This window comes from Physeter macrocephalus, chromosome 2, assembly GCF_002837175.3.
Source record: "Physeter macrocephalus isolate SW-GA chromosome 2, ASM283717v5, whole genome shotgun sequence".
In the NCBI taxonomy this organism is placed as follows: Eukaryota; Metazoa; Chordata; class Mammalia; order Artiodactyla; family Physeteridae; genus Physeter; species Physeter macrocephalus.
The window spans coordinates 138,438,439-138,463,424 of NC_041215.1; the positions used below are offsets into that span (position 1 = coordinate 138,438,439).

Sequence of the window (24,986 nt, forward strand, 5' to 3'; positions counted from 1 at the left end):
GGTGGACCCTCACCAAGCCAGCTGGGGCCGGGGCGCCCTGACCCACCGAGGCCTGGGGTCCAACCGCGGGACTGACCTACCACACACCTGACAAAGAGGCCGCCAGCAGCACCAGGGCCTCTGGCCCCGGCTGAGCGGCAGCCTCTCTCTACCCCAGGGCCAGGAGGCCTACCTTCCGAGCGTGCATCAGCGGCCACCCGGGGGAGTGGCCCGTGTGCTCCCCGTTGGATGGGCCCACTGGCCACCGACCCAGTGGGTGAGGGACAGCACGGCCTTGAGCCGGGCACTCGGCTTCCAGCCCCCAAGGCCACAGCAAACACACCCCGAAGCTCGGGACACCCCATACCAGCTCTGAGGTAGAAAGAGGCAACTCAACAGGGGGCATCTGGAGAGGGGTGGCTGCGAAGGAGCGGAAGGTGGTGTAAAAACAAGTCAGCCAGTGTGCAAAGGGCAGGCCTCCGCGGAGCAGGAGTGGGTGATCTCCACCTCCCCGGCCGGCACCCTCCTCTCCGCCTGGCGTTCCTCAGGCCCCGCACTCAGGAGGCTCACCAGACTCGGGGCCCGTGCCCGTGTGGTCCGGGGCAGAGGCCCCGACAAGACGCGGGGCAAGCAGGGCCCTCCAAGAAGCACGTCTCCCTCCTGCCTTCCTGACCCCTCTGGCTCCACCGCGGCTCTCCTCTGGGTCTGCGGCGCCCAGTGTGCACGCCGGGCCTCCTGACCGGCCCTGTGGTCTGGCTAAGTGGGCTTTTTGGCAGCTGAAAGAAGGCGGAGCGCATTCTACAGGGAGGAGCATCTGGATGACAGGCACGAGAGAGAGGGAGGTGGGAAAGGAAGAGGGCAAACGTTTTGGCTTTTATAAAGTCAAGGAAATTTATTTCCTGAGGTCATGACACAGGAAGTAGACTCGGCTGCACCTGTGGTGCTCTCCTGGCAGAGGCCAGAGCCTCGCCCACGTGCTGGGTGACACCGTCCCGTGACCTCCTTAGTGTTCACGACAGTGGAGAGCGCCCAGGGCAAAGGCTGGGAGCAGGTCCCGCGCTACGCTGGGTGCCATGAGGCCCGGGAGCGGGCGACACCCAGCGCGGGGCGCCGGCTTCTCTGTGAGACCTCGGGGAAGGGGAGCATCAACGATTTACGGAGGGTCCAGCCGCTGGGTCGGATTGAGACAAACCATCATGTGGCGGGTTCAGGTCAGCAGGCTGGAGAGGGTTCTGCTCTCTGATCATTATCGTTTGGGGCCCCATGGGAGGGTCTTGGGGGCCACTTGAGCCCCAAAGCTGGGAAACTCCTCCGAGCTGCTCATATCGGGAGCCTGTGGGGGGAGAGAGGGCTCGGCTTCAGGAACGAGGACGCCCCCCACCCCCCCGCCAGCAGCTTCTGGAATGGCCGCCGAGGCGCGCGCGCAGGGGCTGGGCGGCAGCCTCACCTTCTCGCTGCTGCTGGCGGTCCAGGGAGCATCACGCACCACGAAGCCCCTGGACGGCACCTTAGACTCCTCGTGGGGGGCGGGCTTCAGGTACAGCTGCAGCGCCTCGCTGTCCACCACGTCGGCCAGCTGTGGGCGCAGGCGGGGGTGTCAGTTTGCAGCAGGGATGCCCGACGGGCACCCCGCGCACCCACGAGGCGCCCACCCGGTCCCAGGTGCCTGTCGCCCCAGCCCTGCCACAGGCCTGCTGCCCAGCCCGGACTCACGTATTCCTCCTCCAGGTTGAGGATGTGGTCGATGGCTTCCTCCACGTTCTCTGGGAGCCCCGTCACGGTCACGCAGTTGGGGTCGGGGGCCCCACTCTGTGGGAAGCGAATGTCCACCTGGAAGGAGCACACACAGCAGCTAAGACGGCTCTGAGGGCCCCGTCGTGTGCGGCTGGGAACGGTCCGTTTCTAGTGAAGATCCCCCCTCGGGAGGACTGGGGCCCTGCGGGGCACCTGGTGTTCAGAGCCGCATGTGCCCTCGCAGATGCAGAGCCATCGGCCACCACGGGGCTGCCACCTTCCGCAGGCCATGCAGGGCACCGCCGACAGGGTCAACTACGCACAGCTGTAACCCCACGCGACCTCCACCTTAGGGACAGGCACCTGAGCCTCAGAAGTCTCCCAATCCAGATACCGAGCGTGGTCAGCAACCCAGGCAGGAAGACGTGAGGCCCCAGGTGGTCCCTGCTGCCCTCTCAACTGGCTCGTGGGGAAAGAAGTGGCTCGATGGTGCACAGAGCACCCAGCCGATCCCCCCTGTCGTGCTTTTAGGGCTCAACGCCCTTCACGATCAGGTCAGGGAGTCACCTTGAATTCATCCATGATTTTGCGGATGGCTTTGCCACGGGCACCGATGATGCGGGCGTGAACACGGTGGTCTAGCGGGACATCCTCAGAAACCATCTGTTCAAGTTCACCCACAATTTTCAATATGGCATCCCGGGCAGCTTCTGTATTCTTCTCGTACCCTGTGATGGTAATTTGGTCCTGGGGCTGAGAAAGGAGAATCCGGTCAGAAGAGGGGGCACCCAGGGATGCCTGACTGCGAGCACGGACCCAGCGGGGCGCAGCTCTGTGGGGAGGTGAGAAGAGGGACAGGCGCTCAGCAGGCCTGGGTGAGGAAGGCCTCACCTTATGGGGACACCCAACCAGCTCAGAAGGGAGAACGTCTAAAACAGCAGGTTAACAGTACCTGTGTTCTCCCGCGCCCCCACCCCCCCAACTCCACCAAACAGACAGTCGCTGACGAGGAGGAGGAAGGGCACCGGGCCACAAAGCCGAGGGGATGCTGGCAGCTGAGGGCACAGGGGTGGGTGGCCTCCACTGGAGGCGTCTCTGCTGGACAGACAGACCGACCTGGAGACAAGGTGCAGACAACGTGGCCAGCACCCCTGCCCCTCAAACCAGCAGGTGAGACGCCAGAGCCGTAAAGATGAGCAGAGCAAATGGGTAACTCAAGGCAGAGGGAAGGAAACTAGCAAGTACAACCTAAAGCCACGTTCCTCAGGACAGGGAAAAACACTACCCCACACTGCAGACACAACACGATGTAAAAGGACCACAGGACAAGAACGAACACGTGGACACAAAATAGAAGAGCAAAAACTCAGTGACCCACACCAGGAGAGAGACAAGAAAAACGCCAGGACACACCAGGGCCGTGGCCAGGTGCCTCCGGTCCCGAAGAAGCAAATGCAGACAGTGGGCGGCGGGCTCCACCCAGAACCCAGCCCAGCAGAGCCCAGATTCCCACCAGCCAGCGGGCCCATCGTCCGCCAAGTACACAACAGCACAGAACAGACTGCAAACGCAGCATAAGCCTCACAGGAAAAAGCCATGAATGTGACACATGACCACTCAACCCCACCTGGCTCATGTGATACTAACCGAAATAATCTAAACGCTAAACAGTGACTAAAAAATTGATGATTAGGTGGAAAAGTTGGGGGAAATAAAAGGTAGTGAAGGCGAGGAATTTCAGCTAAATTCTCAAGATCATGGTAATTTTAAAAAGTCACAAACGGGGGCTTCCCGGGTGGCGCAGTGGTTGAGAGTCCGCCTGCCAATGCAGGGGACACGGGTTCGTGACCCGGTCCGGGAAGATCCCACATGCCGCGGAGCGGCTGGGCCCGTGAGCCATGGCCGCTAAGCCTGCGCGTCCGGAGCCTGTGCTCCGCAATGGGAGAGGCCACAGCGGTGAGAGGCCCGCGTACCGCAAAAAAAAAAAAAAAAAAGGTCACAAATGAAGAAGAACAGTAGTTTTATGAACACTACTTAGAAACACAGAGGTGAAGAAACGGCACTGCCCAGGATGCACCTGGGGAGGGTCAGGGTCAGTGAGGAGGCCGGGGGCTGACTCCAGAGCAGTAAGAGGCTGGGGCGAGAGGAAGGCTGGGGCGAGAGGAAGGCGGGGGCGGGCGGGGGGCAGGAGGGCCCAGGTCACCTCCCAGAGGCTGAGCCTGAGGGGGCAGAAAAGGCGAGGGAGGGGGCAGGCAGGGGTGTGTGACAGCCTGGGGGCGATGCCCAGGGGAGGGGCTGCCTTCCACTGGCCTCTGAGTGCAGCGGGCCGAGGGTCAGGTGGGCACGGGAGAAGTGCCGCAAGCCCACAGGGCGACAGAGCCATGACAGAGAAGCCTCACGTGCTGGCCTGGGCCAACATGGGCCCAGACCCCAAGCCAAAGTCAGCTCCTCGGAGACCTGCTACCCTCACCGCCCCTCTGGACCCACCCTCAGCGTGCGTGGCCACTGTCCCCAGGTCACAGGACAGAGACCAACGGGAGTTCCTCTGCCCCCCGAAGCGCTCCACCGTGCGTGGCGTCTGGCTCAAGTGCTCCCAAAGTCAGCTCCTCGGAGACCTGCTACCCTCACCGCCCCTCTGGACCCATCCTCAGCGTGCGTGGCCACTGTCCCCAGGTCACAGGACAGAGACCAACGGGAGTTCCTCTGCCCCCAAAGCGCTCCACCGTGCGTGGCGTCTGGCTCAAGTGCTCCTCTTACCTGGTTTCCATCATCCTTATCAGGAAACTGGATGTTCACGTCATGCTCCAAGCGGATTTGGGTGATCACTGCCCCCTTCCTCCCAATGATTTTGGGGTGATATTTGGGGTCTACAGTGACACTCAGCTTAAAACTCCTTAAAGCCTGCAGATGAGACAAGGGAGAGTGAGGGGGAGGGGGGGGCACGTCCGCCTTGGCCCTTGGCATCGCGCGCCCACGCACCCCTTCCATCCTCAACCTGGAAGAGGTCCGTCGTCACCTCTGCAACAAGAACGAGACGGCTTCCCCGCTAGCCGCTGTGCCCCTTCCGCCATCAGCTACTAATGAGAACCTGAGGACCTGACCACTCCACAACCACGAGCACAGATCCTTCAGAAAAGAGGGAAAGCTGTGTGCTGGTAACCGACAGGCCTGGCACAGCACACAGCAAGCCCTGGGCTCTACTACCCTAACTTGTGAAACAGAGACCTGATGAGTAAGTATAAAAAAGTGCTGGGTCTTTTGGGGTAGGGGTACGAAAGCAGGCAAAAAACCCCGCAAAACCAAAACAAACAAACAAAAAACCCAGAAAAGGGAACAAAAGCGCTAAGGGATGTCCACAGGCAGAGGCTCAGGCAAAGCCCTGGGCAGAGAAGGGCCCCAAAGCCTGTGCCGAGGCTGAGACAGCGGGGACCACAGACTCGTGAGGTTCACGGGCCCTGCCCCATCACCAGACGCCAGGAAGGCTCCCCTCAGCAAGGAGTCCGTTACCCCCACATAAAATGTAACGGTGCTTCAAGTTTCCCGAACACCCGCCCCTGCGTGCGTCACTCGTGTAATCCTCCAAATGCCAGCCCCCCAGAGAGGCGAAGAGGCTTCTCACGGCCACCCAACGGCAGGGAAACAGCACCGAGGGCGTCAGCGAGAGCTGCCTGGGACCACAGTCACATGTTGGGGAGAGAGGGGGTCTTTCCTAGCAATGGCTCCCAGGCCTCCCCAGCTGAACCTGCCCTGTAAGGTTGGCAAATGTCTTCAGATTTACTCGAGAACGGCTAATTAACACGGAAGCCCACCTCTGCCGCCGTTACGTCAAGAAGAAAGGGCCACGGCCCCAGCGTTGCCTCTGATGCAAGCTCGCTGCACGGGGTGTCACCTGGCTCTCCTGCTGCCACCTGACCTCACTGGCTGAGGGGCAGCCCGGGAGCTGGCAGTCTGGGCCCCCCGGGCGATCCTCCCCGGCCCACGCAGCCCCGGCCGGCCCTCACCCGGTCCTCCTGCTCTGCCTGCAGCTCCTTCACCCGCTCCAGCAGCCCAGCCTTGGCCCGGTCCAAATTTGCAGCGAGGCCCGTGATGGCGATGATGTCAGACTGCAGTTCAGGTGCCGGGACGTGAATATTCACCTGTGCGGAGACGGGGACAGGCCTGATGCGCGTGCAGGACAGACTCGTGTCTACCTGGCCCCCACCAGCGGGGAGCTTGGGAGCCGTGATCAGCTGTCCACCTGTCCCTTTGGCCAGGGACACAGCTGCAGGCTTGGGACAAGGAGGGTGGGACGAGAAGCCCCACTCCGAGGGCTGACCTCCCGACCTGGGGGGCACCCCCCACACCTGGTCTCCAGAGAAAGGACCCGACAACGGCTGTACCTCAAACTCGTCCATCATCTTGCGGATCCCGCTCCCCTTCTGCCCGATGATGTACCGGTGAAGGTCGAAGGGCACCTCCACCTCAATGGTGACGGGAACCAGCGCCTGCAGGGCAGGGGTCGAGGTTAGGCCTGAGAGCGGGAAGCAGGGGGGCCCTGTGGGCTCCGCAGCAGGTGTCCGTGGAGCCAGGGGAAGAGCCCGTGACCATCAGACTGCTTTCTCGGACCTTCCGTACCATTCTTCTTGGACTGAGAATGCCGCCTAGACCTTTGACTCAACAGAGGACACAGAAAAAGGATGCGGGATGCAGTCTTCAGGTCAACGCTGGCAGAGCAAACAGACTGGGGCCTGTGCTCAACACAGCAGCCCCTTGCAGGAGCAAAGCGCACAACTCCAGGGAAAGAGGCATCGGGGGCCCACAGAGGAGGGGAGTGGGGCTCACACAGAGGCTCGCCCTGATCCCAGCCTCGCTGAGACCCCAGAGCGGGACCACCGACTCCACGGTCCCGACTGCAGCCCCGACCGTGCCCTCTACCTCCGCAAGCTGCTCGCCCCACTTGACCCGTGATACGACAGGACCCCCGTCCTGTCCACTGAGGTGGCGCTCAGCAAGTACTCATCCTCGTGAGCCCGAGACAGGCCCCGGCAGCTGCACATCACGGAGGGGGAGTCCGAGCCCCGCCAGCTCCACGCCCGTCCTTGGCCCCGGGCCTGCAGCCCCGCTCCTGGGCTGTGACCCAGTCCAGCACCTTCCGCAGCGCGAGCCGAGGTGCTTGGGACCTCGGGCTCAAGTGACTAGACCCGCTCTCCCTCCCCGCCCCCACCCCGGTGCCTGCTGATGGGTCCCCAGGGACGCGGGTGGTGGTGGTGGGGTTCTGAACGCACCTCAAGGGCTTCCTTGGCGGCCTCACACTTCTCCTTCCGGCCGGAGATGACGATGATGTCGCACCTCCTGGGGGAGCCGGGCTCGGCCTCCTTGCCATCCCTCCCCTCCCCCGCGTCGTCACCATTCTCCTGGACAGCAGGCTCCACACTGTGCACTAGGGACAGGGAAGGGGCAGCTCAAGCTGCCGAGCGCCCAGGCCCAGGCCGTCCTACGGGCCACCGCAGGACGCTCATCTCTGTCCAGACCCGCACACTGGTCCAGCGCCTACGGGGTGCTGGTGGGGAGGGAAGAGTCCCGCCTGACTCCGGGAGGACGTTGTCTGGCTGGGGGAGGAGACAGGCCTGCGGGAGGGGCGCGGAGCAGGGCCCACTGCACCCGAGAGGGCAGGAGACCAGTGCCCGGACAGTCAAAACAACCCAAGCGACCGGTGCTGGGCGGAGGCAGCCAGGAGGGGCCGGAGAAGATGACTGGGGAGGGGCCAGCTTCTCGTGCCAGGAAGCCAGCAAATCCAAGAGCGCTGGGGCACGGGAGCCGGCCGGCGTGGCTCCCCTGGCCCCTCTAGGATCTGGGCGTGACCGAAATAAACAACACGACATTCGTAGAGCAAGATGGGACCCAGGAGCAAAGAAGCACACAGACACAACTGCCTAAAGCAATCATGACCCTGGACTGAGCTGGGGAAAGACGTGGGCTCGGCAGGACGCTTTTAAGATCAGCAGAACCTGCACGTGGGCAACGAACTAGGCGGCGGTATCACGTAACACTGGATCTTCTGATTCTGGTGAACGCGCCGTGGTTATCCCCAATGATAGAAGAGAGTGCTCTCATCTTTATGAAGAAGCCACTACAGGTAAAGGGTGGGTCTCAAGATTACGCTTAAATAACTCAGAAAATAACGAGCGTGCCTGTGTGTAAGTGAGGGGGGTGAATCTGGATGTATCTTTACACCATCCTGTGTAATTTTTCCTTAACGTGAAGTTTCAAAATTAGGAAGTAAACATTCAAGTGTGAAACATGAATGTGACAAACACGATTTAACTCGTTTCTACTCAAAGCAGCCCATCTTCTCAGGAAACTAGAAGCTTCAACAGCCGTGACCAGCTCCGTGGAGGACAGGGCCCTGGGAGTGCACCCTGCAGGCCACAGGGCTGCCACCAGACCCGATGGGTCAACAGGGAGGAGATGGGCAAGCAAGGAGCAACCAGGTTTGCAAAGCTGGGTCTGAGGCACCAGCTAGATCCGTGTCCCGCAGGTCACCCCCCTGACCACCGATGGCCCTGCCCTGCCCTGCCCCGTGCCTGGGGTCACAGCACAACCAGGTGACAGGCAGGACACCTGGAGCTGAAGGGCCATCCCATAAGGGCAGCCAGCCATTCAGACGGTGCCCTCCGGGGGTCAGGGGCTGCCTCACGAGAGGGGTGCTGGCAACGGGGAGGAGGTGCTGCCGGGGATGGAGCCCGGCACACATGGCACGCAGAGGGCCCGGGAAAAGCGGCAGGCCTGCACTCAGGGCTCCCCACTGCACAGGAGGCTGCAGGTGCTTTGCTCTCCCCTGGCCTGGTCACCAGCAGCTGTGAACCTCTAGGACATTTGAAGGGCACCTCATCACCCTGGAGCAACACAGCCCACCTCTGAGAAACCAGGGAGTGACCCTGAACCTCTGGAAGCCCCCAGGACAGCCGACCATACCGGCAATGCACCCGCGCAGGAGCCCCAGGAAGGCAGGAGCTTCACCAGGACACCCAACAGCCACCCGCCACCACCTCCCCCAGGCTGGGAACACACCCCCACGCCGCCACCCACCCACCCCCACACACACCCTCCGCTTCCCACTCAGCGCAGGGCTCACCGCAGGGACTCACCTGGGTTCTCTTCTCTGTCTGGGAATTTAATTTGAACGTTATAGTCCCGAGTAATCTGTTGGATTTTGGAACCTTTGGGGCCCATGACCGATCGATGGAATTTCTGGGGTATGGTGCATTCTATGGTCACCTGGGCTTCCTGTGGGGAGACAGAGCAAAAAGAAAAAAAACGGCAAAGGTTAGTTGCTTAGGGTCAACTTCACATCCACCGCTTTCGTTTCCGTCCCCCTATAGCCACTTCCCAGCATACGGACAGCCTGCGGCGCAGGGCAGGGCCAAAGGGGAGGCCTCTTTCTGAAGCGTTTCCCAAAAAGACTATGGTACCAAAGTGCACTGACGCGGCTACCACCCAGGATCGGACGGAACAACACCCCACTGCTCCGTGGACGAAGGCGGGCCCCTCCCACCCCGCACCACAGGGGGTGCTGCGAGGTGCCATCCCTCAAGGGTGGCCACGACAGCCAGATGACGTTTGGAGGCTGGGCTGATCCACGAGGAGGGTGAGGTTCTAAAGGCTGGTTCAGAACCCCCACCCGTTTTCAGGGGACCTCTCCCCTTGGTAGGAGGGGGGGGCGGCCGGTCCTCGTGGGATGCCCACCCACCGTCAGGAAGGAGGCCGAGTACGAGACCCCTGGCGCTGCCGAGGGAGCGCCCACCCGCCTCGGGGCCCCGAACCCTGCCGAGCCTCCCGGGCGCCCACCAGGTCCTCGATGATCTCCTGGATGCGCTTCCTGGCCGCCTCCACGCAGTCCTTGGCCCCCTTGAGGGTGACTCTGTCGCTCTGCGTGCCGGAGCGCGGGAAGCTAACCATCACCCCGCCGTACTCCTCGGCGATCTCCCGCAGGACCTGGCCTCTCCGGATGACAAAGTGACGGTGGTGCTTGGGGTCCACCAGCATGTAGTCTTCAACCACGTTGTCCTGCGGCGTTGAGAGAAGGGCGCAGCGTGAGCCGCCCTGCTGACTGCGCCGGGACCCCGGGACCCCCAGTCAGGGCCCAGCTCCCACCAGGACCCACCAGGTTCTGGATGAGGGCCTCCAGCTCCTTCTGAGCCTCCCTGACGGCGTCCTCCTTCCCTATGATGGTGATCAGGTCCTGATCCTTGTCCTCAGCCGTCGGGAAGATGATGCGGGCTCCGGTGTTGTCACGCACCTTGCGGATTTTGCCGCCCCCTTTGCCGATGAGGAACTTGTGATACTCTGGCTTGGCGCGGATGTCGACAGTGAAACTCTTGGTTTGCTGCAGAAACCAACCCCACATTTGCTGGCCTGAGCCACCTGCCTGGGCCCTGGAGCAGGTGACTAAGACTTAGGGCCTAGGGGATGGCGCTGTGAGGGGGAGTTCTCCTCACAGTGTCACCAACGTCCCTCCAAAGGGGGCTACTCAAACCTCAGCAAGCACGCGGACAGACACCTGGACAACATGGTACTCGCCTTTCCTCCCCTCCATGATCAGAGACACCAAGGTGGGGACAGCACTCGGCCTAGAGCCCCAGGCCTGCCACTGACCAGCAGTGACCAAGCTTCTGCAAGCTGCTCTCTATCTCCATATGCAAAGGGGACGTGGGCTGGGGGCACTGCACCCCACAACCAGAAGCCCGCGGCATGCCGGGAGCCTCTCCCAGGCCCGGGCACCCACACCGCTCCTGACGCCAGTGGACGGCACCCCGTCCGGTCCTCGCTCCCTAGGGCTCCAGGTGACCTACGCACCACCAGCTGCAACCTCCAGCTTGGAGACGGCCAAGCCAACCACGGCCCTCATCTGACACCACGAAAGGCCCTGGCCCAGCGACCTCGCTGAGATGCCGGTTCCTCCGGCAGAGGCGCCAGGAGAGTGTGAGGGAGACACACCCCCAGGCGGACAAGCCCATGCCGGGCAAGCACTCTCCTTTCTTGTCATGAAACCCGGCCCCCAAGCTAAACGGCGAACCACCGAATTCCGTTATCTTTAAGTGCCGGTTTCACAAAACACCACTGAGAATCCTCAACTTTTCAGACAGACACTCACAAATAGCAGCATTCTAAAAAAGCTAACGAGTTAGCTGAGCCCAGCCCAGCAACATGATATAGGACGATGCATCAAAACCAGGTGGGGTTCACCCCAGTAACGCCAAAGTTGGTTAAACACCAAATCAATCTAATATTTACACTAAAAAAGAAAAACCAGGTGATCGTGTCAACAGATCCTACAATACACCCATTCCTGATAAAAACTCTCAGCACACTCGGAACAGAAGGGAACTTCCTCAGCTGGATAAAGAGCAACTGCCAAAGACCCGGAGCACACCTCACACCTCACGGTGAAGGACCGAGGGCTTCCCCGAGTCCACAACCAGGCGAGGCTGTCCGCTCACCACGGCTACTGAACAGCGCACGGGAGGCCCAAGCAACGTAGTAAACAAGACACACAGGCGGTACGGGTCAGAAAGAAAGAAAGAACTGCACGTTCACAGATGGTGTTTCACCTATAAAACTCACAAGAATCCACAAAAAAAGGTACTGTCACTGATAAGTGAGCTGTAGACCAGATGCATTAAATAAGGCCAAAATGCAAAAATCAAATATGCTTCTACATGCGACAGTAACTGGAAATTGAAGTGCCAACTGTATAAAAAAGTACCATTTATAATACCACTAAAAACCAACACAAGTATAAACCGAACAAAATGTGAACAAGATCTTCATACTATAAACTACAAAACACCAATGAAAAATCAGAGAGTTTAAAAATTGAATCGATGTGGACTGGAAGATTCAAAACTGCCGAGACAACAATTCTCCCTGCTTTGACCTTCAGATTCAACATGACCCCAATCAAAATCCAAGCAGGATTTCGCTCTAGAAATCGACAAGCTGGCTCCAAAAGGTCTAGAATAGCCAGAGCAATTTTAAAAAGCGCACAGCTGAAGGACTCCCAAGACGTTCCATAAAGCTGGCCATCCACCTGCGGTGCTGCTGAACTGGAGCCAAGTCCACAAACAGAGCGGCACCTGGGTTTTAACAAAGGGGCAAAGGCGACCGAGTCAACGGAGAACCTTGGGAGGTGATGGTCAGAAGGTTTTTGTTTGAGTGGCGGTCACGTGAACGTATGCTTGTCGAAACTCAGAGCTATACACTAAGGTTTACTGTATGTAAATCATACTTGAGGAAAAAAGCCCCAAATAACAAGCCGAACAGCGAATTTTCTACACTGAATATGTAGGCATCTGAGTTGGAAAGGCCCTTCAGCGGCGGCAAGAATCAGAGACATACAGGTGTGTATAGGTGTATATAGGTGTCTGCTAACCTGCCACACAGAGAGGGTGTGTGGAGGCGCCCAGCATGACTAGAGGACGGACACAGTGACCCTGCTGGGCAGTGCTCACCTTCTCCTCCGCCAGGTGCAGGAGCTGTTTCCGGGCCTTCTCCACGTCCGAGGAAGGGCCCCTGATGACCACGGTGTCACTTCCTGAACCCTCCACGGGGAAGTGGATGTGGACCCCACCGCACTCCTCCATGATGGAGCGGATGAGGCGGCCCTTGGTGCCGATGAGCGAGTTGTGCAGCTTGGCAGGGATGGAGACCTCCACCTCGGCTATGTTGGCCTGAAATCACACAGAGCACGAGCGAGCCAGGTTTTTGTGTGGTGGGAAAGAGCAGACATGCCGCGGAGGGAAAGCCGTGACGTCACACAAGATGTCTCCCTCAGGTGCCTGCAGCAAAGGCAGGGCCGAGAGGCCCGAGGACCAACCCCCGCCCCCCCCCCCACGCCAAGAGCCCCGTAAGCAAGGACCCTGCCTCTACTCAAGGCGGAGCACCAGGGACTGGATTCACCTCCCATGTGACACAGCGACAAGACGCCGGAGACAGGAAGCTGACAGGCCAAGCCCCTGCATCAAGGATGCAGCCCTGACTGTCCAGGGAGAGAGGAGCCCCCGGCACTGCAGGCTCACGGGCTGAACGTGCAGGGAGACCAGCCGGGCCAGGGAAAGGACCGCCACCGACCCGGGGCTACGCGCTGCTGTGATCCCACCTAACAAATCTAAAAAGCAAGGCCAAACAGGAGCCAGCTGTTTTAAAGTAACTTAACGAAGCTCAAAGATATTCATAGAAATGCAAAAATACCCAGCACACACCCAAGCAAACTTCATAACATCTGGCATCCAATAAAAAAAAAAAGAACAAAAAAACCGGGCATGCAAAGAAGTAGGAAAAAGCAACCCATCACGAGGAATGAACAATGGAAAACCACCCAGAAATGACACAGATGTTAGAGTCAGCGGGCCAAGGACACTAAAACAGGTATTTTCATCACTAGACTACACAAGGTCAAAAAGCCAAAGGCAAGGTTGAATGTGCCAAGCATAAAAACAAATGGTTGAAACTGAACTTGTAGAGGTGAAGACAACATATGGAAAGAGAAAAATATACTTGGTGTAATCACAGATCAGACATTGCAAAAAGCTAATGAATTTGAAGAGACTGTTTAAAGGAGGAAAAAAAGCACTCCTTCTCCCCAACCAAATAAAAAAAGCACGGGTGGACAGCAGGGCAAGGTCAAGCTGCCTAACACCAGGTAATCTGAGTTTCTGGAGGACAGAAAAAAATAATAAGAAATAATGACCCGAATATTTCCAAATTTGATGACAACCCTAACCTCACATATCCAAGAAGCTCGATGAGAGCTTCGAACTCCCAAGAAACATGAATGAAATTACACCAGGACACATCGTAAGTTGCTAAAAGCTGGTGATACGATCATCAAACAGGCCAGAGGAGCAAGGATGACATCAGGTGTCTCGTCGGAAACCACGTTAAGTGAGAGACACTGAGGCAAAGGCTCGAGTGCTGAACGAAACCCGCCAACCTGAGGATGTGGAGGCTGGAGGGGATGCGAGATGGTGCAGCCACTGTGGAAGACAGTCTGGTGTTTCTTACAAAACCAAATGTTACTTTTATGATACGATCCATCTTATTACTTACTACTAAGTAAAAGAAGCCAGCATGAAAAGGCTACACGCTATTCCAACTATTTGACGTTCTAGAAAAAGCAAACTATGGGGCCAGTGAAGACTGGTGGTTGTCACGGTTTGGAGGGAGGGGGGATGAACAGCTAGAGCGCAGAGGATATGCTGACATGGGTATAATTTCTTATTAAGATGCATGCAGGGTTTACAGTACGCCTGACAAAACACAGCGGCAGGGGCAGGGCTGGATGCCCACTGTTCTCAGTTCCTTACACTGCGTTTCAAGCAGCATCAAGTCACCTGAAGGCAGGCTGTGGTAAGCTGAAGACGTATACCAAACACCCTAAAGCAACCACTAAAATAAAACAGAGGTATACCCAATAGACCAAAAAAGGAGGTTAAAAGGAATCATAAAAACATCTAACCCAAAGAAGGCAGAAAAGAGAACAAAGTGGATGGAACAAAGAGAAACAAATGGCAAGACAAATAGCAAGGTTTAAATCCAAGTGCTCTACGTAAAATAATCACACTGAGGGGGCCAGGGGCTGGGGAGAAGGGAGGAAGGAACTGTTATTTGGTGGGGACAGAGTCTCCGTTTGGGAAGATGAAACAGTTCTGGAGGTGGCGGTGGTGATGGCTGCACAACAGTGTGAATGGCCTTAGTGCCACTGAACTGGACTGGACATTTAAAAGTGGTTAGGATGCTGAATTTTGTTTTTCAAACTTCACAATTTTAAAAATGGAAAAATTATAGTCACATTAAATGTAATTTAATTAACTTACTAAGTGTATATAATAAAACATGTCATATATACCACACAAACGTAATTACTAATGCGATTAAAACGTAAACACTTTTATTTAAAAGGCAGAGATTGTCAGACTGAATAAAAAAGCAAGCTGCCTGAAAGAAACTCACTTTGATAAGAGAAAAAGTAGATTTCAGAGAAAAGAATATTACGAGGGTTAAAAGGAGATCATTCTACAATGCTGCAAATTACATACACTAGGAATGAGAAAGATGACATTACCAGAGACAGGAAAGAGATAATACGTGAACATTAAGAAAATTTTTATGCTAGTTAACTTGACAACTTAGATAAAAGAGGAAACCCCTTGAAAGACACAAACTACAAAGCTCACACAAGAAGGAACATGATCTCCTGTGATGAAGCGTCACCCGGCAGTGAAAAGCCAGCACTGACACACGTGACAACGTGGTGAATCTGAAAGGACCTGTGGTCTGAGAACAGTGAGGCCGGCGTGCGGGAGGAGGCGCCACGGTTCCCCTCACACAGTGAAGCAGGAAACTGACCCCAACCCACGGCAGCGCGGAGACCGGGGTGGATGGAGGGGCGCCAGGAGCCCAGGGGGGCAGAGGCGGGAGTGAAGGGGGACAAGGCTATTTCGGGGTGACGGTGTGTGCTATCTGGATTGTGGAGGTGACTCCAGCGGTCAAATCTTACTTGCCTGTTAATTTTTCAAAAAACTGACACACACAAAAGTAACACCTTCAGAACGGGACGATTTCCAAGCACCTGAGTGGGACAAGCGGCAGGCATCCCTCGGTGGCCCACCCGGCCCCGCACCCCAGGCCCCAGGCTAGAGCACCCCGCCACACAGCATCCCGTTACCAGGTCTTTCTGGATGGACAGAATGCGGCTCCGGGCGGCCTCGCAGTTGGCTCGCTTGCCTGTGATGATGATCGTCTCCGAGTTGCTGTTCTCTGCAGGAAGGTCGATCTTGGTGTTGCTTTCTTCCCGGATCTACAAGGAGCGAGGGGACCGTGAGGGGCTGACTTCCCAAGGCTGGGCAGCAAGGCTCCCTTCTTCAGCTCTAAGGCCAGAACAGCGCAGGGCTACGGGGGCAGGGGGGCAGAGCCGAGATTCGGGAGACACGCCGGCCGGTCACCTTTTTAATGTTTGCACCTCCTTTCCCAATGATGTTCTTGTGAAACTGTTTGAAGATCGGAACAGAAATTGAATAGCTATTTTCCACCTAAAAAACACAAAAGATGGTACAATTAACCGTCGTATCACAGACTGACTTGTCCTTCCTGTGCCTGCAGGTGGGATGGGATGACAGGATTCTGCAACCTACTTCTCGCCCCGCCTGACCTCCAGAGATCTGTCACAGGAACCGGTGAGACAACTTATCCAACAACTGACCAACCGGGCGTGCCAGTCAGCTACCGCTAAGTCCCTCTCGTGAAGAGCGGCCTGCGAGAGCGCCTGTGATCTGTCACACGCGTGTTCTACAATCGAGAAGTGCCTGGACACTCACCAGCTCTGTGGGTGTCACAGCCAGGAGCAGAGCTGCCTGAGGGTGGGCAGAGCCCGGATGCCAGGCCCAGGAGAGAGCTGAACACCAAGGCAGCAATGCCAACCCTCCAGGGCAGCGCTGGGAAGCCCTTCCCATCACCTCTCTGAGGAGGTCAAGTCCAAGCCCCCGAGAACCCCTGGAAAGCACGGGGCACCTGCAGCCCTCCCACCAACCGCCCTCAGCACGTTCCAAACTGCCTCTTCATATTCCAAGTTTTGAGGAAGATAACAAATCAGTAAGTAACTTCTCAGGCTACTTGTGTAAACCTCTCTTCTCCTTACTGGATGGGAGAATTTCTCTGCCTAGGTATCCGAAGACCCCTCAAGAAACAAAGCAGGGACTTCCCTGGTGACACAGTGGTTAAGAATCCGCCTCCCAACGCAGGGGACACGGGTTCGAGCCCTGGTCCGGGAAGATCCCACATGCCACGGAGCAACTAAGCCCGTGCCCCACAACTACTGAGCCTGCGCTCTAGGGCCCGTGAGCCACAACTACTGAGCCCACGTGCTGCAACTATTGAAGCCCGCCCACCTAGAGCCCGTGCTCCGCAACAAGAGAGGCCACCGCAATGAGAAGCCCATGCACCGCAACGAAGAGTAGCCCCCGCTCGCCGCAACTAGAGAAAGCCCGCGCGCAGCAACGAAAACCCAACACAGCCAAAAATAAGTAAATAAATAAATAAATTTATAAAAAGAAACAAAGTAACTCTGCACGGGAAAGGGATTTCTGCTGGTCGAAATACCGTGAGACGGGGGGCTGCCCCAGTGCCCGAGCGTGCTCCCCGAAGCAGGGGTTCTGGGGAACACCCCCAGCCCCCTACTACCCTTGACACTGTCGTACAACAAAGGATGGAAAACGTCCCCTTACCAGATCTGCCACCATCTTCTGCATGTATTTTGTGCATTTTTCCACCTCATTCTTGGGCCCTCTAAGCTGGACAATATCGCTTTTCTGTGCTGGGTCTGGAAAGTTGATGATGACCTACAGCAAATCACCAGGAGACCAAGTTTGATTATTAGCGAGGACTGGATCCACAATACTGAATCAAGAATGTCTTTGGGAAACCTTTACCTCTGGGAATTTGTCCCGAATTTCACGGATCCGTTCACCCTTCTGCCCAATGATTGTGCGATGAAATCTCTGCTCAATGATTAGATCCTTGGTACGCTCGTTTTCCTAAAAATACAACTGACCACAGTGAGGGGCGCCCAGGTGCACCCCTGCAGCACTGCCAGGCGTCAGCGGCTGGCAGAGAGCACCCCTCGCAGAACACCTGCTCCCTCCAGCAATGCCCACACTGCACGTTACTCTGGTTGTGTGTTATTCTCCTGAACAAAGTAGAACAAAAAAACGGAGTGTAGGACCCTTCACCCAGAAGTGCCACTGCGGCAGCTCATCCAGCAGTTCTACTTAACCGGAGGGCTGCGAGGCTTCGCGCTCTGCACAGCCCTCCTGAATGCTGCGTGGCTCAGACCGCGTCCCTGTGCAGATGATTAAGGAAGAGTGGTTCAACACAGGGCACTGAACCCATGTGGCTCTCACCCTCCTCCGGAGGTCCTATCAAAACGTGGGGAAATACAAGAAAAGGAGCAGAGATGGAATACAGGGACAAACACTAACAGCCAACCAAACATCTCAAACAATTCTGGGGGGTTCAGATCAGACTGGCCTCAGGTGGACAGAGAAACAAGGGTTCAGTAACCCAGCACCAGGATAAGACACCCCACAGCAAGGATGTATCTGTCTGCATTTGACTCAGAAAACCAAGAAACGTGTGTGAGGCCTGGTGGCTTAGTCTCAGGGACGGGGAACAAGGCACCAACCCCCACGCTGGGTGTGCAGATAACCACACAGCTGTGCTTCTTGACCTTGGCTGCACACGAGGATCACCTCCAGAAAAGTCATCACTGCAGCTGGGACTCTGGGGTCTGGCCAAGGCTGAGCACCCAGAGCCCTAGCACCTCCCTAGCACTACATGGGTCCCTGGGGATAGGGGGAAATGAAGGAAACTCGGTACCAGCAAGTCACACCCGCACCGGCCACCCTCTAGAACGGCACAGGAGGAAGGTGCTGCCGCGCAGACACAGCCTCAGCCGCGGGCTTACCATGCGGGAGGCGAGCTCCAGCAGCTCGCGCTTGGCCTGCTGCACGCCCTGCGGGTCCCCCTCGATGCGGATCAGGTTGCTCTTCTCGCTGTCGGGAGGGATGCGCACAGACACCTTGTACTGGTCTTTGATTCTGTTTACTGGAGAACACACAAGGACACACACAACTGGATGCACAATCTACCCTGCTCCACCAATGACTCACAGCGCGGCAGGACAGGGCTGAAGCCCTCCCCAAAGCTGACCACTCATCCCATAAGCAAAGAGGATGATTAGCCTTTGAACTCCACAGCAAGACCTTCCATGTTCTACAAGGAGCCAGGTATGGACCACATGCTGGCACCTCCCTGAGAACTTTCAGTGTCCTACGGTGAGGGCCACTCGGTGCCTGAGATACAGCTGGTCTGGGCATGGCCAGGGCATTTCTAACGTGGAGACAGACAACTACTGTTCAAGTAAAAAAAAATTACTCTCAAAAATGTAATAAGGGCTTCCCCCCTGGTGGCGCAGTGGTTGAGAGTCCGCCTGCCGATGCAGGGGACGCGGGTTCGTGCCCCGGTCCGGGAAGATCCCACATGCCACGGAGTGGCTGGGCCTGCGCGTCCGGAGCCTGTGCTCCGCAACGGGAGAGGCCACAACGGTGAGAAGCCCGCATACCGCAAAAAAAAAAAAATAATAATGATAATAATAATAAAAATAAGCCAATAAAACCAGAAGCTCCCACATTACCTGAAGATCAAAGCACCCCCATCGACCACGTTGGAGCCCATGGAGGCCATGCTGTCTTAAGGAGACTCCACCGTCAGCTCAGCTCCAGCCTGAGCACTTCACCGTCTTTGCAAAACCAGTGGAGTTGTTGACAACCCTCCTCCTGTCACCTTCTCTAGACAGAGATCCAGGCTCCCACACCCTGGGGAAGCCTTATCACCAGGAAATGGGGTCGGCATTTTGCCCACCATGTAGTAAAGGGGAACCAAGCTCCTTAGAGGGTCGCCAAGGAGGGATCTGAGCAAACACGGACATAGCCACGAGCCGACCCGCTCGGGGGCTGCTGTGAGGAGGTGCTGTTCCAGGGTGGAACCACACAGGACAAGAGCCAAGGACACAGAAGCTAGGCGGCAGATTTTAGATGAAAGAAAACGAAGGTGAGGAACTGAACCAGAAGAAAACGGAACAGACACAATTCTCTGAACAACGCGAAGTGGCTCTGCACTTCCCAGGGAGCAGAAACCAGAAATTAACATCAGAACTGCACTTCCTTACATTTTCTGTTTAAGAAAACACTGCGGTTAAACCAAACAAAAAACAAAAGAAAGAAAAGCAAATTTATGGTTCAAGCAGCACTGATGGGTGTCACTCCGTGTGGGCGTTTGCCCGTTGTTTAAAACGCTCCAGAACTCACAACTGACACCAAATAAAAGCAGCAGCAACTAGCTTACATTTACTCTGAACAAAGAATGGACTGCAAAGGGCAAAACCCGAGAGGGCAGGCACACGGAGGCATCCTACCTACACTGGCGGGGTGCCCGCTACCTCACCTCCACCAAAGGTCACACACAGGGGACAGAGCTGTTCTGAGGACTGGTGAGCACCGGGATGCCTAGGATGGCACTGAAGTTAAACTGAGCAGAGCAGTGGATTTCAAAAAACATCCGACATCCGCGGATTCAAGCGGAGCGCTCACCTGGCATGTGCCAACCTGACCCGGTTCAGTCCTTGGCTGAGCCTGGGCTGGCTAGCCCAGCAGGGGCGTGGTCAGTGGTGCAGGTGAGAATGGCAGACAGCAGACCCCACCCCAGCAGGTCTGGCTGAACTGTGAGGACACGGCCCCCTGCACGCCTTCACTACCAGGCTCATCACATTCACCTCTAGGCCCATCAGCTCCAGGCCCACCTCGGCCCTGGGGAAGGCCCCGGCCAGGAGTCTAGGCTGCCCCCCGCTGGCGCTCTGTGGAGGACACCCCGCCTGCCCTCTGTGCGCCCCTTCACTCACTGTTGGCCCCGCTCTTCCCGATGAGGTGCCTGTGGAACTTGTGGTCGATGTTGATCTCCACGTAGTCCATCCGGTTAATCTGCGAGAGAAGCACAGAGCAGGACACTGGAGACCAGAGTCCAAGACCTGGGCCGAGATCCACAGACAAACAGCCAGAACCAAAGCCTGGGAGCCGGCAGCGGCTGTCCTCTCTTCCCACTCAGCTGTCAGGATCTGCGGCAGGATCGTCCTGCAGGCACCCTCGCAAGGCCCTTCTTCACAGTAAGGTTTCGTCTACCCACGGCTCTCCCGGACTTCGGCCAGCTTCCAGCTGTTTCAGAACTTGCCACTTGCCGACTGGGCCCCCCTCCCGCGCCTCCAGGGCCCCCACGTGAGGTCTGACTGGCAAGTGACAGGATTACGCCCCATGCCCACTTGGCCAGCACCCGGGGCACCTTACCAAGTCCTTGACCATGGCTTCGATCTGTTCCTGGGCCACGTTTACATCCTCCGTGGGGCCTTCCAAGGTGATCCTGTCCTCGCCCTCTGTGAACTCGATGTGGACCTACCGCACCAAAACAAGAGTCGGCCCACCGGGACAGCATGGCCACAGCAACCTCCTCTGAGAGCCTGGGCTGCTCTCCTGGGGCAGCAGCTGATCCACAGACACCAGGAGAAGTTGGAAAAGCGGTCTGGGATGACCATGATTTTGGTACTGAACACTGTGTGGGAACCGCAAAGGACTCCCCACTGTGCGCCACCAAAACCACTGGCATGAAGCACATCAACATCTCACTGCTCACGCCCCACCGGTGCGCGAGGGGGGATGAGACAGACGACAACGGGGGTGAAACGTCACCACCACCGCCCCAACACACCAGGTGAGGAATAACGCACAGGGAGGGTGACCCGGGAGGCCGGCGCCACGGAGCCAGCCCCGCTGTGGGAACCAGGGCTCTGAACAGAACAGGAACGAGATACGACGCACGCGTTCTCTGCTAAGGTTACTGGACCTACTGCCGCCCGAAGGACAGAGACGCGGAGGGCAGAAAGGCCCACAAACTCCACCTCCACGCGATTCGTGTACAAGTTCTGCTCCACGAAATTCTCAGATGTAACTACTCCCAGGTTACGACACCGTAACAACTAAATGAGATATTTCTTGAGATATTCATTAAACTTAGCAATACACCCTTTCCCTGGTTAAAAAGACCCAAAGACGTGACACAGGTATTTGAAAAAACGTATTCTGCTCACCCTTGGCTAACCACAGAGCAGCTGACTGTCACCCACAACAAGTGATCTTTAAAACACGTGCCCCGGTCTTCAAAGGCACCCCCCACCCCCACAGGACAAAACCAACGTCAGAAATGGGATGACGGAGATCAACTCGACGCAGCAGACAACAATTCCTTACCTTTGGCATCTGCTGAGTGATTTTGGCCAGGTTCTGCCCTTTCTTGCCAATGATGAAACGGTGAAGCCAGGAAGGAGCAGAAACGGAGGAGACCGTAAAACTGTTGGCCTAGGAGAACCAGGAAACAAACCCATGGGTCTGCAGAGTCCAGGTTTTGTGAACACCAAGCCAGGTGGCTCACCAGGGCTCAGAGACAGGTGAGTGCTCCCGTCCCGACACAGTCCCAGGAAACGCTAATTGGAGTCTCCCCACAGGGGGCAATTACCTTGGCATAGACTTCGGTTAATGCCTGCCCCAGCTTTTCAGGCTCTCCTCGGAGTATCACAGTCTCTGAGATGCTGTCTGAAGGTGGGATCTCCACAGAAACTCCAGTTCTTTCCAGGATCTCCTGCAGGGAATTGCCCTTGGGCCCGATAACGTACTTGTGCTGGGATTTCTTCACCTCTACCGCGATGGTTGTGGTCTTCTTTTTCTAAGTAAGAGCACCGTGAGGGTGTCAGAGGGAAGGGCAGGGAGCAAGACACGGGGCCCCGACTATAGCCAGTGAGCCCCAAAAAGTGAAGACGATGACCAGCCAATCCCCAGAAGCTCCACTAATCAAGGACTGGGTTTTCTCCTCAAAAGAATTACTGCAGAATTTAAGTCAAGCCCAGAGTACTCATTGCAGCTAGGAAGAAACAAAAACACCCCGTCCTCTCCCCAAATAAAGGAACCAGCGTCAGACCTCTAAGCCCACCGACCCAGGCTAAGAGCTCACCCAAAGGCCTGAGCGGCTCCGAGCTGTACGTGCCCAGGGGCACACAGGGCAGGGGGAGCTCGGGTGGGAATCTGTGGGGACAACCGCCCAGCAGAGCTTGGCCCGCTGCCCCACAGCTATGGGCAGGCACGGTGCCACCTCTAACTGTGGAAGCTGGAGCTGCCCAGGCCTCAAAGGCTGCCCCCGGGGCTGCCCCCCGCTACCTTCTCCTCCACCCCCACCCCGCCCCCGCTACCTTCTCCTCGTAGACCTTCCTGACGCGGGCCACAGCCTGCGCCAGCTGCTCCTTCTCCCCCGTGAAGACGATCTCGGTCCGGTTGACGCTGGGCGGGGGTATGTTGATGCGCGTCCCTGTCTCCTGCATGATCTCACTGACCAGCCGATTGTACGGCCCCGCAATGAAGGGGTGGAACGCCTTCTCTACTTCCAGCCTCTCCACAGCGCGTTTGTCCTGAGAGGGAAGAACAGGACCGTGAGGGCACAGGCCTGGGCCTCCCGGCGGCTGGGGCCAGGCCCCCATGCACACCAGGCCCGTGGCGGCCACACCTGCTCGGCAGAGATGAGCAGGACCTCATGGCGAGCTTTCTCGATGCCCTCTTTGGTTCCAGTGATCCGGATCTGATTGCTGGCGTCATCTGGGCGCGGGATCTGGATTTTGGTTGCAGTTTTTAGCTCCAAGTCTTGCAGTTTCTCTCCATTTTTGCCAATAACAAAGCGATGGTGTTCTTTGGGAATGGCAACAGTTGCTGAGGCCTACGGCAGGAAAAGAACCAAAGAAAACAAAAACATTTGCAGGTTCCAAAAAAGCATGTTTTTCCAAGACATTCTCCCTGGTTGGAATGCCATCCCCACCTACTCTCACCTTGCCAGCCCCAACCCATCCTTCAGAACAGTCTCAGGCTAAACATCACCTTCTTGGGGAAGCAGGACCAAGCCCCAGGCTAGAATGAGTTCAAACGTGACACAGACCCATGGTCCTGCACCACCCCTTCAGCCATCACAATTATCCCTTCAATGTCTCCTCAGCCCGGCTCTAAGCCATCACGAAGACAGGAATATTCAAGAATGGTATGTGCTTGTTTCCCATCTCAGTGATTCCTCACACCATGCTAGGACACAGTAGGAAAGCAGGCACATACTGACTAACCAGATGAATTTCTGTTTCTGGAGCACTATGCTCTTTTTTTTCAGACATAAGCCCTATATGTAGTAATAAACTCTTCTTGCTATCTCTTTTACAACCAGTTAAAATAGACAACTCATTTAAGGAAAGAAAACGACAATAATCCAAATCCTCAAACTGCCAGAAATTAAGCAACTTTCTGAAGTCACAGGAAAATGTGGGAGGAAGACAGAGGTTTCCAGCCTTCCTAGATCTATAAACAGTCATCAACCAAGAGGACTTGGAAGAAAAGAAAAGGGTCAAGTGTTAAGGTTCCCACCACTAGTGCAGCAGGAAGTCACAGACCAGCCAGCTTCCCTCCTTCCCCAAAGGACACAGCTTCACAGCCAACTTTTCAACACTCACAACAGAAATGTTAAATTGTATCACGGAGGCAATAAAAAAGGTCCTCACTTCCCAACTAGCACAGAAAGTAAGACCAACGGCTTATAAATTATGAGCAAATGAGATGTATTCTAAAAATGGTTCAATATTAGGAAATCCATTTATATAAATCATGTTGTTAGATCTAAGGAGAAAAATCAAATGATCATCTCTATAAAATCAAAATCCTTTCATGATAAAAATTTGCAAGAAAATAGAAATCAGTGGATGTATATTTTTTTTACATGACCAAATATACATGCACCCTCAGCCCCAGAGCTGTATTTGGCAGGAAAGCTTTGCTCATTAAGGCCGTGCACTGTCCACAGCCACTGCCAACCTCCACTGGAGTATTTCCCACAAAAGGAGACACGAGAAAGCAGAGCCAACACGCGGCTGGAGAGGAAGAAGCACATGACTGCACACAGGGGAACCCTGGGGAAAACCACTCCTTTACCCAACTCTTACTGTCCGTAAGAGGAAGAAAAAATTAGGATCCGGACTCAGCAGCTTTAACTCATTCTGACAACACATGGTTAGAAGATGCGAAGGGAAGACCACTCATCTCAGCAGCTGGACACAGAACATAGCAGGTGGAACGGGCGTCCCACAAGGCAGAGCACAGCCCTGGGTGATCTAACACCGTTCTGAGCAAAAAGCTGACTGATAATCAAGCTTGCAGGGTAGAACAAAAGGGAATAGAGTGGACAGGAAATCCTGAAAGAGAACAGTACAGGAGTGGTGGCAATAACTGGACTAGATATTAAAATATAAAACCATTACCAATAAAACAGAACATGAGCACACGGAGAGACAGACCAACTCAAAATCTAGGAACAGACCCAAGTTAGTATGAAAATTTAGGACGTGATAAGAACTGCCACTCAAATCACCGCGGGGAAACGCTTTTAAAATTGGTGTTGGGCCTCCCTGGTGGAGCAGTGGTTGAGAGTCCGCCTGCCGATGCAGGAGACGCGGGTTCGTGCCCCGGTCCGGGGAGATCCCACGTGCCGCGGAGCGGCTGGGCCCGTGAGCCATGGCCGCTGAGCCTGCGCGTCCGGAGCCTGTGCTCCGCAACGGGAGA

General features: G+C 56.2%; 1 protein-coding gene across 4 annotated transcripts in view; it reads right to left on the reverse strand.

The window, feature by feature from the left end:
- Window positions 1–258: 258 nt before the first annotated feature.
- The window catches only part of HDLBP (high density lipoprotein binding protein), a 71,509-nt gene continuing 46,781 nt past the window's right edge, over window positions 259–24,986 (reverse strand). For all 4 annotated transcript variants that reach the window (XM_007127810.4, XM_007127808.4, XM_028483506.2 and 1 more), the window contains 23 exons: window positions 22,903–23,109; window positions 22,592–22,807; window positions 21,865–22,071; window positions 21,600–21,707; window positions 20,643–20,747; window positions 20,204–20,282; window positions 18,212–18,351; window positions 17,178–17,282; window positions 16,974–17,087; window positions 15,696–15,782; window positions 15,419–15,550; window positions 12,204–12,422; window positions 9,857–10,078; window positions 9,541–9,759; window positions 8,841–8,979; window positions 6,978–7,132; window positions 6,093–6,197; window positions 5,715–5,849; window positions 4,471–4,614; window positions 2,281–2,466; window positions 1,693–1,809; window positions 1,427–1,555; window positions 259–1,312 (listed from right to left, as the gene is read on the reverse strand). In XM_007127810.4, the coding sequence (XP_007127872.1) occupies window positions 1,226–1,312; window positions 1,427–1,555; window positions 1,693–1,809; window positions 2,281–2,466; window positions 4,471–4,614; window positions 5,715–5,849; window positions 6,093–6,197; window positions 6,978–7,132; window positions 8,841–8,979; window positions 9,541–9,759; window positions 9,857–10,078; window positions 12,204–12,422; window positions 15,419–15,550; window positions 15,696–15,782; window positions 16,974–17,087; window positions 17,178–17,282; window positions 18,212–18,351; window positions 20,204–20,282; window positions 20,643–20,747; window positions 21,600–21,707; window positions 21,865–22,071; window positions 22,592–22,807; window positions 22,903–23,109 (3,357 nt within the window). In that variant the 3' untranslated portion in view covers window positions 259–1,225. The remainder of the gene's footprint in view (window positions 1,313–1,426; window positions 1,556–1,692; window positions 1,810–2,280; window positions 2,467–4,470; window positions 4,615–5,714; window positions 5,850–6,092; window positions 6,198–6,977; window positions 7,133–8,840; window positions 8,980–9,540; window positions 9,760–9,856; window positions 10,079–12,203; window positions 12,423–15,418; window positions 15,551–15,695; window positions 15,783–16,973; window positions 17,088–17,177; window positions 17,283–18,211; window positions 18,352–20,203; window positions 20,283–20,642; window positions 20,748–21,599; window positions 21,708–21,864; window positions 22,072–22,591; window positions 22,808–22,902; window positions 23,110–24,986) is intronic.